Source organism: Cibotium barometz, chromosome 22 (assembly GCF_041138505.1).
Source record: "Cibotium barometz isolate CiBa-2024 chromosome 22, ASM4113850v1, whole genome shotgun sequence".
In the NCBI taxonomy this organism is placed as follows: Eukaryota; Viridiplantae; Streptophyta; class Polypodiopsida; order Cyatheales; family Cibotiaceae; genus Cibotium; species Cibotium barometz.
The window spans coordinates 26,377,783-26,396,249 of NC_141067.1; the positions used below are offsets into that span (position 1 = coordinate 26,377,783).

The 18,467-nt window shown below is 43.5% G+C and overlaps 4 protein-coding genes across 4 annotated transcripts; all 4 read right to left on the reverse strand.

Annotated features, from left to right (window-relative positions):
* Positions 1-6,754: 6,754 nt before the first annotated feature.
* LOC147626460 (pentatricopeptide repeat-containing protein At2g13600-like) lies at positions 6,755-8,545 on the reverse strand. Its single transcript, XM_086816809.1, has one exon. It carries the CDS (start codon positions 8,543-8,545, stop codon positions 6,755-6,757), a length of 1,791 nt encoding a protein of 596 aa, XP_086672935.1.
* Positions 8,546-9,704: 1,159 nt separating this feature from the next.
* Positions 9,705-11,708, reverse strand: LOC147626461 (pentatricopeptide repeat-containing protein At2g13600-like). Its single transcript, XM_086816533.1, has one exon. It carries the CDS (start codon positions 11,493-11,495, stop codon positions 9,705-9,707), a length of 1,791 nt encoding a protein of 596 aa, XP_086672659.1. The 5' UTR covers positions 11,496-11,708.
* A 946-nt stretch (positions 11,709-12,654) lies between these two features.
* Positions 12,655-14,442, reverse strand: LOC147626462 (pentatricopeptide repeat-containing protein At2g13600-like). Its single transcript, XM_086816810.1, has one exon. The coding sequence runs from the start codon at positions 14,440-14,442 to the stop codon at positions 12,655-12,657; it is 1,788 nt and encodes a 595-aa protein (XP_086672936.1).
* Positions 14,443-15,590: 1,148 nt separating this feature from the next.
* Positions 15,591-17,381, reverse strand: LOC147626463 (pentatricopeptide repeat-containing protein At2g13600-like). Its single transcript, XM_086816811.1, has one exon. It carries the CDS (start codon positions 17,379-17,381, stop codon positions 15,591-15,593), a length of 1,791 nt encoding a protein of 596 aa, XP_086672937.1.
* Between the last annotated feature and the right edge of the window lie 1,086 nt (positions 17,382-18,467).

Sequence of the window (18,467 nt, forward strand, 5' to 3'; positions counted from 1 at the left end):
GCCAAATTGAGCATAATTTGTGTAGTCCTAACCTTAGGATCAAACGAGGGATGGCTAGCCATGCAAATGGATGTAAAATCATCTTTTATAAACCCACATCTCAAGGAGGATGTGTATGTGACACAACTATCAAGACTTGGCATCCCCAATTCAAAAGATAAATTTTATAGTCTTAGAAGAAAGGTATGGGCTGAAACAAGCTCCATGAGCATGGTACCAATAGATTGATAATTCCTTTATAAGTATTAGTCTTTCAAAAAGCTCGGTGGATGAAAATTTATATGTTCTCTTAGCAAAATACGTACGTGATGATAATTGTCCTTTATGTGGATAACATAATCTTGACGCAGAACAATGAGAATAAGATCTCATATAGGAAGAAGTTATTGAACCAAGAGTTGTGACATGATATACCTTGGACTCATGCATTTTTGTCAGGAGATTGAAGTCTAGCAAGAGTTGGATTGCATTTTCATCTCTCAACATAATTATTTTAGGGGATTTTGATAGCATTTGGCATGGTTGAGTGACACCCCATTGTCCTTCTCAAAGAGGCTAATCATTATCATTGCATCTAGACCCTAAAGCATTAGGTGGTTATTTTGATGTGGACCCTAAAGCATTAGGTGGTTATTTTGACGTTCTTTTTATAGAGGGGGAAGTTGTTAAAAAAATCAATGTTCTTTTTCTAGAGGGGGAAGTTGCTAACGAGGACAACAAGGGCAAGGGATATGGTGGGAAAGCTTTATTAGGGATTCTTAGATGTATGCTAGGAGTTATGATAAGAGAGAAACCTCCCTATCTTGATAAGTTAAGATCAAGAGATAGGATTCAACATAGGTGGGACAGGGAAAGGGGACAAATTAGGGTTAGGACTAGGGTTAGTCTTAGGGATTGATTAAATTCACATTAAAGCTTCTAGTTGAGATTAGGGAGAGGGAGTGATAAGATTGGGATGATCTAAGTTTGGTTAGAAAGTAGAAGAAGATTACAACATTAGATGTAAATTTATGCAAATTAGTGAATTCTTTTAAGTTACACAATAAACACGAAGAAGAGTCCTCTTAAGTTGTTTGGTGAGAAGAATTGTGCGCTCTAAAGCTATTTTAGAAATGCATTTTTTCTAGCTCCTATTGCCAAATGGGAATTTAAAAAAAAAAACTTTTATTGTGGGCTAATGGAAACTTTAGAAATCTTATATTGTAGGTTCTACCATTGATGAGTATATTGTGGGCTAATGGAAACTTTAGAAATCTTATATTGTAGGTTTTACCATTGATGAGTTTGTGTTGAAGGTTAATTATACTTCATTTGTAGGCTTTTTCATTAAACATAGTGATGAGTTTAACCACCTCCTTGGTGTGGAAGGGGATTATTGCATAAGCAACTTTGGAATCCTTGTAAAAATTAAAACTTTTAATAATGAAGATAAAACTTACCAAAGATCCAACCTAGTAAAAAAACAAACTTATCAAAGATCCAACCTTACTAGGTAGGCCAATTTTTTTGCATTTCTTTTTCCAAAGTCTCGAAAATTTTGCATTTTTTCCCTAAGTTTTTTAAATTTTTTTTTTCATTTCTTTTGCAACTCTCCCTCCCTCTCTCTCTCTCTCTCTCAAAAGGGGGGAGGGTCCTCGTGCCTATGGTTGGTTATTTTCACGATTTTATAAGAAATTTCAACTCTTATGTTAGGAAAAAAAGAAGACCACACATGCCGATTGTTTATTTTCATATTTTATTAGTGAACTGAACTATATGCACTTACCATAGTTAATATGGTCAAGTTTATGCACTTAAATCAACTAAATTAAGCAATAAAGCAGCTTCATGACTTAATTAAAAGACTGCCTAATCACTCCATAGACATTACCTGATGATTTGCTAAATCTTGACGATAACTTAAACACAGAGAAGATAGCAAAGGTGATCATCTACAAGATTTACAAGCAAGAAAAAATAACATAAGCACACAATACAATACTTCCATCTACTGAGCAAAATCCTTGTTTGTACCTAAGTTAAACTTATCCATGACTTTGGACATAACGCCCTCGTTCTTCGCATCATCATCACGAGGACCCTCTATGGGGTGACCATGGGGGTCTCTGTATGTAGCAGTGGGAGGATTGGAGTTAGGGCTAGGGCTAGGGTTAGGGTTAGGGTATCCTGCCTCGAGAGGCCATTCACCAGATCCGTCGGAGGTATCTGTGCCCCGTCCAGGCTTCTGGCCAGTGACAAACTCCTTCACCTTGCCTGCAAAGCCTTCTTGTTGATGAGCTGCATGTTGATCAGCAACAGGAATGGCGGCATCATGCTGTTTCTTGCCTGTGACTGTGTCTTTTACACCATGAATGACATCCTTGGCTCTCTCTGCGAGGCCCTCCCCTTCATGATCATGGCCTGCACCATCATGTGCCCCATGAAATGCACCATGATTTACCGTGCTGCTGATGTCGTTGCCAGGGCCGGAGAGGCCGCCATGGCCAGTTTCTGAGACAGAAATGGGCTTGTCCACATGAAAGGCCGCTTGGGGCATGGCGGCAATCCCTTGCTGTGTGGTGGTGGTGTACTTCTGGGTCTCCGGCAAGCGCTGCTGGAAGGCCACCTCGTTGGCGTCTGTTCTACGCAGAGGCTCCTCATCATATTGCGCCATAGCTTCCACAGAGACGAGAACAAAGGATCAAAACGGAAGAGTTTGCTGTTTGTACGAGGAGGTTCTGCATTTATATTGGTTTCACACGGACACGTGCCACAGGCATTGGCACGTGTCATTCAACTACTCACATGTCGCCACTTGGCAAACGCCAAGGAACCGGTGACATGTTATTTATTACAATTTGTACTTTAAGTTTACCGGCTGCCGGTCCAATAACGGATTTCCCATTGGCTCCTTTTTTTAAAAAAAATTGGGCGACTAATCTACAACCCGACACCCACCGTCCGACAAGTTACAAGAACATCTGCACTGTAGCTAGTGCGATTTGAATCCACAACCTTGGGGAATAACACAAACGCTCTATCCACCGAACTACTGCCATTGTTACACCTAATAAAGGCATACATTTTTCCAAATTTACACTATTTTATCAATTATCTCTCTATCGCATGAAATCCTTTTGGACACGAGTCTAATCAATCCAATAGGCTAGATGATAAGGTAAAACACCACTTTCCCAAATGCTAGTCATGATTCTATGAGCCTTGAGCACTCACGAGTCCTGAGTCATATGTCCTGAGTCATATGCGCCAACCATGCAGCCTAAGGTTGTGTTTAGCAAGCTTGATTTTTGACGACCTATCATGCGCTGTAAGATACTAGTAAAATTTGAGGACTCTTGTCATAAATTACATAGAAATTGGTAAAAAAAAAACTTGCAAAAATTAGTGTTCTCGCTGTCAAAAAATGAAGGGTAAGCTTGTCAAAAAGCAATAGTTGTGTTCAAACATGGCCCTAGCGTTCGCTCCATGACATATGAGGCCCCCAACAAAGTGGAGGGCCAAAAAATTTTGGCGTGCTTTAGAATTGCCGTGCATTACCTACATTTTCAAGCTACATGAAGTTAGTTTCACACGTAATTATAATTGCCTTTCAATAAAGAATTCTTATTTTCAACTGTATTATTAGCTCATTGCAATCGAGGTGCATTACCTACATTTTCAGGCTACATGAAGTTAGTTTCACGCGTAATTATAATTGCCTTTCAATAAAGAATTCTTATTTTCAACTGTATTATCAGCTCATTGCAATCCAGGTCAAGCTCTATGCGCTCCAATGTGAGGTGGAAGTTTATGTGTTCCTCTTGCCTCTAGCGTGAGGTGGAGGCACCTCACCTAAACATGCCCCAAGAGTGGGTTCTAAATGAGAGAAGCGTCCGTACCAAAACGACCTATAGGACTCACATGATGCACGCACTACATAAGGTTCACACACAATTTAATCCTTGAAAATACTAATAGCATCCAAACCCACCATTTCATTGTGTTCCACACCCCCGAGCCCAAGGATACACACATCATAGTAATGAAGAACCACATACCTATCCTTAGTGTCCCATACCACAAAGAGACATGTCTTCAATCCAACAACACATAACTCTAGTATGAAATGGCAAGAGAGTAGATACTCACATGCGAAGTGTGTGAACGAGATACGAAGGGATAATGGGTGTTCCACCATCATGGACAAATGAGAGTGCAGATGTGTGCACATGCACGAGAGTGCATGTGCAGATGTGTGCACATGCACGAGAGTGCAGATGTGTGCACATGCAAGATATGCAAAGATGCATGGTGTGTACGCTTACGTGAGTAAAAGTGTAAATGTGTAAATGAGTGTGTTCATGTGCACCTAGATGTGCATGTGCAATTGTGCAAAGGTGTAATGAATGTGGGATACATGTGTGAGCAAATGAGTGTGTGTAAATGTACGGGTGTAAATGTGCATTGGGGAGGAAGGGAGGAGAGGGCACATTGTGTGTGCATGGGTGAACGCGCACATGAGAATGTGTACATGGTGCAAATGTGTGCACATGGACGTGTGGTACATGTGCTTGTGCAAATATGTGTACGCACATGGGGGTGTGGTGCATGCTGTATAGGTGCAAATGTGTGGTGCACACACGAGTGCAAATATGTGTGCACGTGCATGTGTAAGTGAGTGTGCATGCGTGTGTGCATGGTGCAAATGTGTGTGCACACAAGGGTGCAAATGTGTGTGCACATGGGATTGTGGTGCATGTGTGGGTACAAATATGTGTGTACATGCATGTGTGAGTGTGCATGCGTACATGCAAATGTGTGACATACGCGATGTGTAAACATGTGTGCACGTGTGGGTGGAAATGTGTGCACGTGTGCGAGGTGCAAAGGTACGTACATGCCTAAATGTATGCATGCAAATGTGTGTGCACATGGGGACGTGGTGCATTTGTGGGCAAAATGTGTGTGCCCATGGAGTGTAGTGCACGTGCAGGTGTAACGTGGGGATGTGATGCAGGCGGTGCACGTGCAAATGTGTGTGCGTGTGCATGTGTAAGTGAGTATGCACATGCAGGTGCAAATGTATGCGCACATGCACAAATGCGATGTGCAAAGGTGTGTAATGTGCATGTGGAAATGTGTGTGAACATGTGCGAGGTGCAAAGGTTCGTGCACGGGAGAATGCACACGTGCAAATGTGTGCATAATACAAATGTGTGCACATGGGGGTGTGGTGCACATGTGGATACAAATGTGTGCATGATGTAAATGTGTACGCACATGGGAGTGTGTTGCACGTGCGGGTATAAATATGTGCGCATATGTGTGTGCACACATATAAGATCCCTCTTACCAATAATAAATTAAACTGAGTATGTAAAATATTGTAGTCACACTGAAGAGAAAGAAAATGTGTAAATTCTTTGTAAAAATCTCATTAATAAATTAGGAAAAAAAAATATTTTTAAGTAAAATTAGCACAGTTCATATGATTAAAAATCTGTGCACACTTGCATCTAATTCAGATCAAAACGAAAAAATGGTAAATTTTATTGAAAAAGGGAAAATAATAACCTGGGTAAGTTTCAATATTTAATGAAAAATATTAAGGACAAAATTGTACACATTTGCACATTGTGTTTGCACATGAGCATAATATGTGTGCACATGCGCATACTCGATGTGCAAAGGTGTGTGTACGTGCAAGTGGAAATGTGTGTGCACGATGCAAATGTGTGGACATGGGGGTGTGGTGTACGTGCAAATGCAAATGTGTACATGTGTGTGTAAGTGTGCATGCAAATGTGTACACGTGTGTGTAAGTGTGCATGCAAATGTGCATGGGTGATGTGTAAAGTTATGTGCATGTGCAGGTGGAAATGTGTGCACATATGTGAGTTGCAAAGGTGCAAGCACACGGGTGAATGCATGCATGCAAATGTGTATACACACTGCAAATGTGTCCGCACATGGAGGTGTGGTGCACGTGTAGGTGCAAATGTGTGTGCACATAGGAGTGTGGTGCACATGCAAGTACAAATAAGTGTGCACGTGCATGTGTGAGTGAGTATGTATGTGTATAAGAGTGGGTCCATAAATCACAGGTGATTACTTGGCCCATAACCCATGCATAACCCCCAACAGGGAACACATACTATACGTTTCCAATGAATGGACCTTCTCTCATGATGGCAAGCATGATATCTGAACTGGCAACCAAGGATTCATGTCCCTACAAAAAGCTCAACTCATGGCTTCTTTCATAGGTCTATCTGCAACAGCAAGACCATCTCAATCTGTTGTTTTCAAATGGCAATTAAAGTTCATAAGCAGGATCCTTCTTTCATCTGTCTAAGAGCCTCTAAACACAGAATCAAAGCTTTGATTATGGGCTCCAAGTTTGAATTCAAGATGCCTTTAGAGCTGGCCCTCCTAATTAGGACCAACTGGCCATGTCATTTAAAGCTCAACTCCTCTTGTGTGCGCTGCCGAAGGCAAGGCAGCACGTGAAACTTTGAGCTCCTAGACTGTAACCACTACATGTACTACAAATCGATAGCAACTTTCCGCGACCTTCTGTTCTATATACACCAGCCAGAGAAAAGCAAGAATGTTGATTAGTTCCTGATTTTCCTCAAGGCCTCGCCTCTAACTAGAAATGACTCGCCTCTAGCTAGAAATGAGCTATCAGCTGCATCAAGCAAAGGATGGAGCCTAACCCTGTTTCCACATGCTCAAACACACATTTGGTGGCTTCTGAACAGCATCCCAACTATCACCTGCAGAACTGAATATTGCACAACAGTGTATATGGGGAAGCATTTTCCGGATCAATATCAAAGCAATGATTGGCCACCCGTACCGCTCGCTCTATGTCACTATGGACTTTACAAGCACCTAGTAAGCATTGCCATGCTAAACCCTCATCATTTCCAAATGGAAAGTTCTTGATCATGTCTTCTGCTTCTTCCAACTGCCCTGCCCGAGCAAGAAGGTCAACCACACACAGGTAATGATCCTCTGTGTATGCAACGCCATGATCTTTATCTATGGAGAGAAAAACTTGACTTATATTATCAACCCATCCTGAATGACTGCATGCATTAAGAACACAGCTAAAGGTGACTGGATTTGGCTTAATGTTATGTTGTTGCATCTGATGCAAGAGATCAACAACCTCCTCCATTAGCCCATTATGAGAAAGTGCTGTCATTAAGGCATTCCAATTCGCGACATTGCTCCTGGGCAATTGACCAAACGTGTGCCTTGCTTCTTGCAAACTCCCACACTTACCATACATGTCGATAAGGGCAGTTTTTACCATCCAACGCTCGTCTAACCCAAGCTTAACAATGGCATTAGCCATTTTCTGCCCTTCTTCAAGGGTGGCCAACATGGCACATGCATCCAAGGAGCATATAAAAGCTACTTCATCTGGCTGAACTCCTTCAAGCTGCATCGCATGGAAAAAATCAAGCGCCTCCTTGACGTGCCCATTTTCAGTGCACGATACAATGATTGCAGTCCATGATACAACATCCACATAGCGCATTTTTCCAAACACACTCCTTGCATCCCACATGCACTTGCACTTGCCATACATGCTGATTAGTGCATTATCTATCTCGACTCCATGCTCAAATCCCAATTCAACTATCTGTATATGTATCATTTGCCCATCTTCAAGGGATGCCAAGCTCGCACATGCATTTAGAGTACATACAAACGTTATCGCACTCGGTTTTGAACCTTCTAGATCCATCTGATGAAAGATTTCGAGCGCCACCTCCCCATATCCACTTTGCATACATGCACCAATCATGGTGTTCCAAGAAGCCGTATTCCTCTCGGGTGCCATTTTAAATGCTCGCATAGCATTGTTGAAATCCCCATTCTGCACAAAAACTGCAATCATTGCATTCCAAGCAATAGCGTCGCGGCGAGGCATTCCGCTAAACACACTCCATGCTACATGCAATTTCCCGTAGTTGCCGTACATTTTGACAAGTGCCGTTCCAACCACCACATCTTCGTCATATCCCGCCTCAAGGATAGCGACATGAAGCCCTAGCCCCTCCGCTAGGGCTTGCATGCTAGCACATGCATTGAGGGCACCAATGAAGGTGATCTTGTTAGGTTGGATGCCTTCCACATGCATCTGATGGTAGAGCTGAAGCGCCTCTATTCCATGGCCATGCTGGGCAAGCACAGAGATCATGGCGGTCCATGAGACGATATCTCTATGGGGCATGCGGCCAAACATGCAATGTGCATACTCAAGGCACCCATTATGACCATAAGCTTTGATGAGCATGTTCCAAGAGCACAAATTAGGGTAAGCGATGCTATCGAAGGCTGACCTGGCATCGTGGGCGCTACCACAGTTGCCGTACATTTCAATGAGGCAATTGCCGAGGTGGGTGTCGCCCACGTGTCCGTGTCTGATGAGACTGTCGTGGATACGCCGCCCATCGGGTAGAGCTTTTGATTGGCCCACGCGTTTCAGCAGAGAGGAAGCCCAGCTAGCAAGATTTGCTGACCCAGCCTCTAGCAGATCCGAGCGCATCAAGCGAGGGCATCAAAGCGGCATCTTCATCCTGCAGAAAACGGATTCAGACGAGTTCGTCGTGTCCGGGTAAAAGAGCCTATGCCACACTCATGCCCCTCACACAACACTCGAGGCCCTTGGCAATGCTGGTAAGAGCTCACATAAATTTTTATCTTTGAGCCTTAGGTTTTTCTTGAACATCTTAGCTTTAAATTTTGTCAGTTTGCTAAAATTTAAAAAATAGAATTCGGAGGTAAAAACAATAATGTTTCAGGTCCATTTTATATAGTATGCAGGTTTTTTTGTGAACACTGCTTGGAAATGATGGTATCATGGTAATGAAGCATATCCTACATATAATGGATTCAAAAGAGTTCTTTGTATCTAGGTAATGGGGTGGCCTATCCCACACTTGAATTAGACAAGAGTAATAGTGCCCATATCTACTCACGCCGCACGGCCTTAGTAATGGTGGTATTGAAGCGGCAATCACATGCCCGTCCATACTTTTAACATCCATTAGGCTTACAATAATATGTACCTCGAGTAGTGTTAGAAGAAAATTGTCCTTAGGAGATTTTTACATTGAAATAACAAAAAATTCAATTGAAATTTTTGTTGGCTTTAAACTTTATGGCTAAGACTTTTGGCATGTATAAATACCTTCAGTCTATCTGCAACAGCAAGACCATCTCAATCTGTTGTTTTCAAATGGCAATTAAAGTTCATAAGCAGGATCCTTCTTTCATCTGTCTAAGAGCCTCTAAACACAGAATCAAAGCTTTGATTATGGGCTCCAAGTTTGAATTCAAGATGCCTTTAGAGCTGGCCCTCCTAATTAGGACCAACTGGCCATGTCATTTAAAGCTCAACTCCTCTTGTGTGCGCTGCCGAAGGCAAGGCAGCACGTGAAACTTTGAGCTCCTAGACTGTAACCACTACATGTACTACAAATCGATAGCAACTTTCCGCGACCTTCTGTTCTATATACACCAGCCAGAGAAAAGCAAGAATGTTGATTAGTTCCTGATTTTCCTCAAGGCCTCGCCTCTAACTAGAAATGACTCGCCTCTAGCTAGAAATGAGCTATCAGCTGCATCAAGCAAAGGATGGAGCCTAACCCTGTTTCCACATGCTCAAACACACATTTGGTGGCTTCTGAACAGCATCCCAACTATCACCTGCAGAACTGAATATTGCACAACAGTGTATATGGGGAAGCATTTTCCGGATCAATATCAAAGCAATGATTGGCCACCCGTACCGCTCGCTCTATGTCACTATGGACTTTACAAGCACCTAGTAAGCATTGCCATGCTAAACCCTCATCATTTCCAAATGGAAAGTTCTTGATCATGTCTTCTGCTTCTTCCAACTGCCCTGCCCGAGCAAGAAGGTCAACCACACACAGGTAATGATCCTCTGTGTATGCAACGCCATGATCTTTATCTATGGAGAGAAAAACTTGACTTATATTATCAACCCATCCTGAATGACTGCATGCATTAAGAACACAGCTAAAGGTGACTGGATTTGGCTTAATGTTATGTTGTTGCATCTGATGCAAGAGATCAACAACCTCCTCCATTAGCCCATTATGAGAAAGTGCTGTCATTAAGGCATTCCAAGTCGCGACATTGCTCCTGGGCAATTGACCAAACGTGTGCCTTGCTTCTTGCAAACTCCCACACTTACCATACATGTCGATAAGGGCAGTTTTTACCATCCAACGCTCGTCTAACCCAAGCTTAACAATGGCATTAGCCATTTTCTGCCCTTCTTCAAGGGTGGCCAACATGGCACATGCATCCAAGGAGCATATAAAAGCTACTTCATCTGGCTGAACTCCTTCAAGCTGCATCGCATGGAAAAAACCAAGCGCCTCCTTGACGTGCCCATTTTCAGTGCACGATACAATGATTGCAGTCCATGATACAACATCCACATAGCGCATTTTTCCAAACACACTCCTTGCATCCCACATGCACTTGCACTTGCCATACATGCTGATTAGTGCATTATCTATCTCGACTCCATGCTCAAATCCCAATTCAACTATCTGTATATGTATCATTTGCCCATCTTCAAGGGATGCCAAGCTCGCACATGCATTTAGAGTACATACAAACGTTATCGCACTCGGTTTTGAACCTTCTAGATCCATCTGATGAAAGATTTCGAGCGCCACCTCCCCATATCCACTTTGCATACATGCACCAATCATGGTGTTCCAAGAAGCCGTATTCCTCTCGGGTGCCATTTTAAATGCTCGCATAGCATTGTTGAAATCCCCATTCTGCACAAAAACTGCAATCATTGCATTCCAAGCAATAGCGTCGCGGCGAGGCATTCCGCTAAACACACTCCATGCTACATGCAATTTCCCGTAGTTGCCGTACATTTTGACAAGTGCCGTTCCAACCACCACATCTTCGTCATATCCCGCCTCAAGGATAGCGACATGAAGCCCTAGCCCCTCCGCTAGGGCTTGCATGCTAGCACATGCATTGAGGGCACCAATGAAGGTGATCTTGTTAGGTTGGATGCCTTCCACATGCATCTGATGGTAGAGCTGAAGCGCCTCTATTCCATGGCCATGCTGGGCAAGCGCAGAGATCATGGCGGTCCATGAGACGATATCTCTATGGGGCATGCGGCCAAACATGCAATGTGCATACTCAAGGCACCCATTATGACCATAAGCTTTGATGAGCATGTTCCAAGAGCACAAATTAGGGTAAGCGATGCTATCGAAGGCTGACCTGGCATCGTGGGCGCTACCACAGTTGCCGTACATTTCAATGAGGCAATTGCCGAGGTGGGTGTCGCCCACGTGTCCGTGTCTGATGAGACTGTCGTGGATACGCCGCCCATCGGGTAGAGCTTTTGATTGGCCCACGCGTTTCAGCAGAGAGGAAGCCCAGCTAGCAAGATTTGCTGACCCAGCCTCTAGCAGATCCGAGCGCATCAAGCGAGGGCATCAAAGCGGCATCTTCATCCTGCAGAAAACGGATTCAGACGAGTTCGTCGTGTCCGGGTAAAAGAGCCTATGCCACACTCATGCCCCTCACACAACACTCGAGGCCCTTGGCAATGCTGGTAAGAGCTCACATAAATTTTTATCTTTGAGCCTTAGGTTTTTCTTGAACATCTTAGCTTTAAATTTTGTCAGTTTGCTAAAATTTAAAAAATAGAACTCGGAGGTAAAAACAATAATGTTTCAGGTCCATTTTATATAGTATGCAGGTTTTTTTGTGAACACTGCTTGGAAATGATGGTATCATGGTAATGAAGCATATCCTACATATAATGGATTCAAAAGAGTTCTTTGTATCTAGGTAATGGGGTGGCCTATCCCACACTTGAATTAGACAAGAGTAATAGTGCCCATATCTACTCACGCCGCACGGCCTTAGTAATGGTGGTATTGAAGCGGCAATCACATGCCCGTCCATACTTTTAACATCCATTAGGCTTACAATAATATGTACCTCGAGTAGTGTTAGAAGAAAATTGTCCTTAGGAGATTTTTACATTGAAATAACAAAAAATTCAATTGAAATTTTTGTTGGCTTTAAACTTTATGGCTAAGACTTTTGGCATGTATAAATACCTTCAGTCTATCTGCAACAGCAAGACCATCTCAATCTGTTGTTTTCAAATGGCAATTAAAGTTCATAAGCAGGATCCTTCTTTCATCTGTCTAAGAGCCTCTAAACACAGAATCAAAGCTTTGATTATGGGCTCCAAGTTTGAATTCAAGATGCCTTTAGAGCTGGCCCTCCTAATTAGGACCAACTGGCCATGTCATTTAAAGCTCAACTCCTCTTGTGTGCGCTGCCGAAGGCAAGGCAGCACGTGAAACTTTGAGCTCCTAGACTGTAACCACTACATGTACTACAAATCGATAGCAACTTTCCGCGACCTTCTGTTCTATATACACCAGCCAGAGAAAAGCAAGAATGTTGATTAGTTCCTGATTTTCCTCAAGGCCTCGCCTCTAACTAGAAATGACTCGCCTCTAGCTAGAAATGAGCTATCAGCTGCATCAAGCAAAGGATGGAGCCTAACCCTGTTTCCACATGCTCAAACACACATTTGGTGGCTTCTGAACAGCATCCCAACTATCACCTGCAGAACTGAATATTGCACAACAGTGTATATGGGGAAGCATTTTCCGGATCAATATCAAAGCAATGATTGGCCACCCGTACCGCTCGCTCTATGTCACTATGGACTTTACAAGCACCTAGTAAGCATTGCCATGCTAAACCCTCATCATTTCCAAATGGAAAGTTCTTGATCATGTCTTCTGCTTCTTCCAACTGCCCTGCCCGAGCAAGAAGGTCAACCACACACAGGTAATGATCCTCTGTGTATGCAACGCCATGATCTTTATCTATGGAGAGAAAAACTTGACTTATATTATCAACCCATCCTGAATGACTGCATGCATTAAGAACACAGCTAAAGGTGACTGGATTTGGCTTAATGTTATGTTGTTGCATCTGATGCAAGAGATCAACAACCTCCTCCATTAGCCCATTATGAGAAAGTGCTGTCATTAAGGCATTCCAAGTCGCGACATTGCTCCTGGGCAATTGACCAAACGTGTGCCTTGCTTCTTGCAAACTCCCACACTTACCATACATGTCGATAAGGGCAGTTTTTACCATCCAACGCTCGTCTAACCCAAGCTTAACAATGGCATTAGCCATTTTCTGCCCTTCTTCAAGGGTGGCCAACATGGCACATGCATCCAAGGAGCATATAAAAGCTACTTCATCTGGCTGAACTCCTTCAAGCTGCATCGCATGGAAAAAACCAAGCGCCTCCTTGACGTGCCCATTTTCAGTGCACGATACAATGATTGCAGTCCATGATACAACATCCACATAGCGCATTTTTCCAAACACACTCCTTGCATCCCACATGCACTTGCACTTGCCATACATGCTGATTAGTGCATTATCTATCTCGACTCCATGCTCAAATCCCAATTCAACTATCTGTATATGTATCATTTGCCCATCTTCAAGGGATGCCAAGCTCGCACATGCATTTAGAGTACATACAAACGTTATCGCACTCGGTTTTGAACCTTCTAGATCCATCTGATGAAAGATTTCGAGCGCCACCTCCCCATATCCACTTTGCATACATGCACCAATCATGGTGTTCCAAGAAGCCGTATTCCTCTCGGGTGCCATTTTAAATGCTCGCATAGCATTGTTGAAATCCCCATTCTGCACAAAAACTGCAATCATTGCATTCCAAGCAATAGCGTCGCGGCGAGGCATTCCGCTAAACACACTCCATGCTACATGCAATTTCCCGTAGTTGCCGTACATTTTGACAAGTGCCGTTCCAACCACCACATCTTCGTCATATCCCGCCTCAAGGATAGCGACATGAAGCCCTAGCCCCTCCGCTAGGGCTTGCATGCTAGCACATGCATTGAGGGCACCAATGAAGGTGATCTTGTTAGGTTGGATGCCTTCCACATGCATCTGATGGTAGAGCTGAAGCGCCTCTATTCCATGGCCATGCTGGGCAAGCACAGAGATCATGGCGGTCCATGAGACGATATCTCTATGGGGCATGCGGCCAAACATGCAATGTGCATACTCAAGGCACCCATTATGACCATAAGCTTTGATGAGCATGTTCCAAGAGCACAAATTAGGGTAAGCGATGCTATCGAAGGCTGACCTGGCATCGTGGGCGCTACCACAGTTGCCGTACATTTCAATGAGGCAATTGCCGAGGTGGGTGTCGCCCACGTGTCCGTGTCTGATGAGACTGTCGTGGATACGCCGCCCATCGGGTAGAGCTTTTGATTGGCCCACGCGTTTCAGCAGAGAGGAAGCCCAGCTAGCAAGATTTGCTGGCCCAGCTAGCAGATCCGAGCGCATCAAGCGAGGGCATCAAAGCGGCATCTTCATCCTGCAGAAAACGGATTCAGACGAGTTCGTCGTGTCCGGGTAAAAGAGCCTATGCCACACTCATGCCCCTCACACAACACTCGAGGCCCTTGGCAGAGCTCACATAAATTTTTATCTTTGAGCCTTAGGTTTTTCTTGAACATCTTAGCTTTAAATTTTGTCAGTTTGCTAAAATTTAAAAAATAGAATTCGGAGGTAAAAACAATAATGTTTCAGGTCCATTTTATATAGTATGCAGGTTTTTTTGTGAACACTGCTTGGAAATGATGGTATCATGGTAATGAAGCATATCCTACATATAATGGATTCAAAAGAGTTCTTTGTATCTAGGTAATGGGGTGCCTATCCCACACTTGAATTAGACAAGAGTAATAGTGCCCATAGCTACTCACGCCGCACGGCCTTAGTAATGGTGGTATTGAAGCGGCAATCACATGCCCGTCCATACTTTTAACATCCATTAGGCTTACAATAATATGTACCTCGAGTAGTGTTAGAAGAAAATTGTCCTTAGGAGATTTTTACATTGAAATAACAAAAAATTCAATTGAAATTTTTGTTGGCTTTAAACTTTATGGCTAAGACTTTTGGCATGTATAAATACCTTCAGTCTATCTGCAACAGCAAGACCATCTCAATCTGTTGTTTTCAAATGGCAATTAAAGTTCATAAGCAGGATCCTTCTTTCATCTGTCTAAGAGCCTCTAAACACAGAATCAAAGCTTTGATTATGGGCTCCAAGTTTGAATTCAAGATGCCTTTAGAGCTGGCCCTCCTAATTAGGACCAACTGGCCATGTCATTTAAAGCTCAACTCCTCTTGTGTGCGCTGCCGAAGGCAAGGCAGCACGTGAAACTTTGAGCTCCTAGACTGTAACCACTACATGTACTACAAATCGATAGCAACTTTCCGCGACCTTCTGTTCTATATACACCAGCCAGAGAAAAGCAAGAATGTTGATTAGTTCCTGATTTTCCTCAAGGCCTCGCCTCTAACTAGAAATGACTCGCCTCTAGCTAGAAATGAGCTATCAGCTGCATCAAGCAAAGGATGGAGCCTAACCCTGTTTCCACATGCTCAAACACACATTTGGTGGCTTCTGAACAGCATCCCAACTATCACCTGCAGAACTGAATATTGCACAACAATGTATGTGGGGAAGCATTTTCCGGATCAATATCAAAGCAATGATTGGCCACCCGTACCGCTCGCTCTATGTCACTATGGACTTTACAAGCACCTAGTAAGCATTGCCATGCTAAACCCTCATCATTTCCAAATGGAAAGTTCTTGATCATGTCTTCTGCTTCTTCCAACTGCCCTGCCCGAGCAAGAAGGTCAACCACACACAGGTAATGATCCTCTGTGTATGCAACGCCATGATCTTTATCTATGGAGAGAAAAACTTGACTTATATTATCAACCCATCCTGAATGACTGCATGCATTAAGAACACAGCTAAAGGTGACTGGATTTGGCTTAATGTTATGTTGTTGCATCTGATGCAAGAGATCAACAACCTCCTCCATTAGCCCATTATGAGAAAGTGCTGTCATTAAGGCATTCCAAGTCGCGACATTGCTCCTGGGCAATTGACCAAACGTGTGCCTTGCTTCTTGCAAACTCCCACACTTACCATACATGTCGATAAGGGCAGTTTTTACCATCCAACGCTCGTCTAACCCAAGCTTAACAATGGCATTAGCCATTTTCTGCCCTTCTTCAAGGGTGGCCAACATGGCACATGCATCCAAGGAGCATATAAAAGCTACTTCATCTGGCTGAACTCCTTCAAGCTGCATCGCATGGAAAAAATCAAGCGCCTCCTTGACGTGCCCATTTTCAGTGCACGATACAATGATTGCAGTCCATGATACAACATCCACATAGCGCATTTTTCCAAACACACTCCTTGCATCCCACATGCACTTGCACTTGCCATACATGCTGATTAGTGCATTATCTATCTCGACTCCATGCTCAAATCCCAATTCAACTATCTGTATATGTATCATTTGCCCATCTTCAAGGGATGCCAAGCTCGCACATGCATTTAGAGTACATACAAACGTTATCGCACTCGGTTTTGAACCTTCTAGATCCATCTGATGAAAGATTTCGAGCGCCACCTCCCCATATCCACTTTGCATACATGCACCAATCATGGTGTTCCAAGAAGCCGTATTCCTCTCGGGTGCCATTTTAAATGCTCGCATAGCATTGTTGAAATCCCCATTCTGCACAAAAACTGCAATCATTGCATTCCAAGCAATAGCGTCGCGGCGAGGCATTCCGCTAAACACACTCCATGCTACATGCAATTTCCCGTAGTTGCCGTACATTTTGACAAGTGCCGTTCCAACCACCACATCTTCGTCATATCCCGCCTCAAGGATAGCGACATGAAGCCCTAGCCCCTCCGCTAGGGCTTGCATGCTAGCACATGCATTGAGGGCACCAATGAAGGTGATCTTGTTAGGTTGGATGCCTTCCACATGCATCTGATGGTAGAGCTGAAGCGCCTCTATTCCATGGCCATGCTGGGCAAGCACAGAGATCATGGCGGTCCATGAGACGATATCTCTATGGGGCATGCGGCCAAACATGCAATGTGCATACTCAAGGCACCCATTATGACCATAAGCTTTGATGAGCATGTTCCAAGAGCACAAATTAGGGTAAGCGATGCTATCGAAGGCTGACCTGGCATCGTGGGCGCTACCACAGTTGCCGTACATTTCAATGAGGCAATTGCCGAGGTGGGTGTCGCCCACGTGTCCGTGTCTGATGAGACTGTCGTGGATACGCCGCCCATCGGGTAGAGCTTTTGATTGGCCCACGCGTTTCAGCAGAGAGGAAGCCCAGCTAGCAAGATTTGCTGACCCAGCCTCTAGCAGATCCGAGCGCATCAAGCGAGGGCATCAAAGCGGCATCTTCATCCTGCAGAAAACGGATTCAGACGAGTTCGTCGTGTCCGGGTAAAAGAGCCTATGCCACACTCATGCCCCTAACACAACACTCGAGGCCCTTGGCAATGCTGGTAAGAGCTCACATAAATTTTTATCTTTGAGCCTTAGGTTTTTCTTGAACATCTTAGCTTTAAATTTTGTCAGTTTGCTAAAATTTAAAAAATAGAATTCGGAGGTAAAAACAATAATGTTTCAGGTCCATTTTATATAGTATGCAGGTTTTTTTGTGAACACTGCTTGGAAATGATGGTATCATGGTAATGAAGCATATCCTACATATAATGGATTCAAAAGAGTTCTTTGTATCTAGGTAATGGGGTGGCCTATCCCACACTTGAATTAGACAAGAGTAATAGTGCCCATATCTACTCACGCCGCACGGCCTTAGTAATGGTGGTATTGAAGCGGCAATCACATGCCCGTCCATACTTTTAACATCCATTAGGCTTACAATAATATGTACCTCGAGTAGTGTTAGAAGAAAATTGTCCTTAGGAGATTTTTACATTGAAATAACAAAAAATTCAATTGAAATTTTTGTTGGCTTTAAACTTTATGGCTAAGACTTTTGGCATGTATAAATACCTTCAGTCTATCTGCAACAGCAAGACCATCTCAATCTGTTGTTTTCAAATGGCAATTAAAGTTCATAAGCAGGATCCTTCTTTCATCTGTCTAAGAGCCTCTAAACACAGAATCAAAGCTTTGATTATGGGCTCCAAGTTTGAATTCAAGATGCCTTTAGAGCTGGCCCTCCTAATTAGGACCAACTGGCCATGTCATTTAAAGCTCAACTCCTCTTGTGTGCGCTGCCGAAGGCAAGGCAGCACGTGAAACTTTGAGCTCCTAGACTGTAACCACTACATGTACTACAAATCGATAGCAACTTTCCGCGACCTTCTGTTCTATATACACCAGCCAGAGAAAAGCAAGAATGTTGATTAGTTCCTGATTTTCCTCAAGGCCTCGCCTCTAACTAGAAATGACTCGCCTCTAGCTAGAAATGAGCTATCAGCTGCATCAAGC

What these genes read in the sequence shown, in the direction of transcription:
- LOC147626460 (XM_086816809.1), bottom strand. Translation starts at nt 8,545, where the DNA reads ATGCGCTCGGATCTGCTAGAGGCTGGGTCAGCAAATCTTGCTAGCTGG.
- LOC147626461 (XM_086816533.1), bottom strand. Translation starts at nt 11,495, where the DNA reads ATGCGCTCGGATCTGCTAGAGGCTGGGTCAGCAAATCTTGCTAGCTGG.
- LOC147626462 (XM_086816810.1), bottom strand. Translation starts at nt 14,442, where the DNA reads ATGCGCTCGGATCTGCTAGCTGGGCCAGCAAATCTTGCTAGCTGGGCT.
- LOC147626463 (XM_086816811.1), bottom strand. Translation starts at nt 17,381, where the DNA reads ATGCGCTCGGATCTGCTAGAGGCTGGGTCAGCAAATCTTGCTAGCTGG.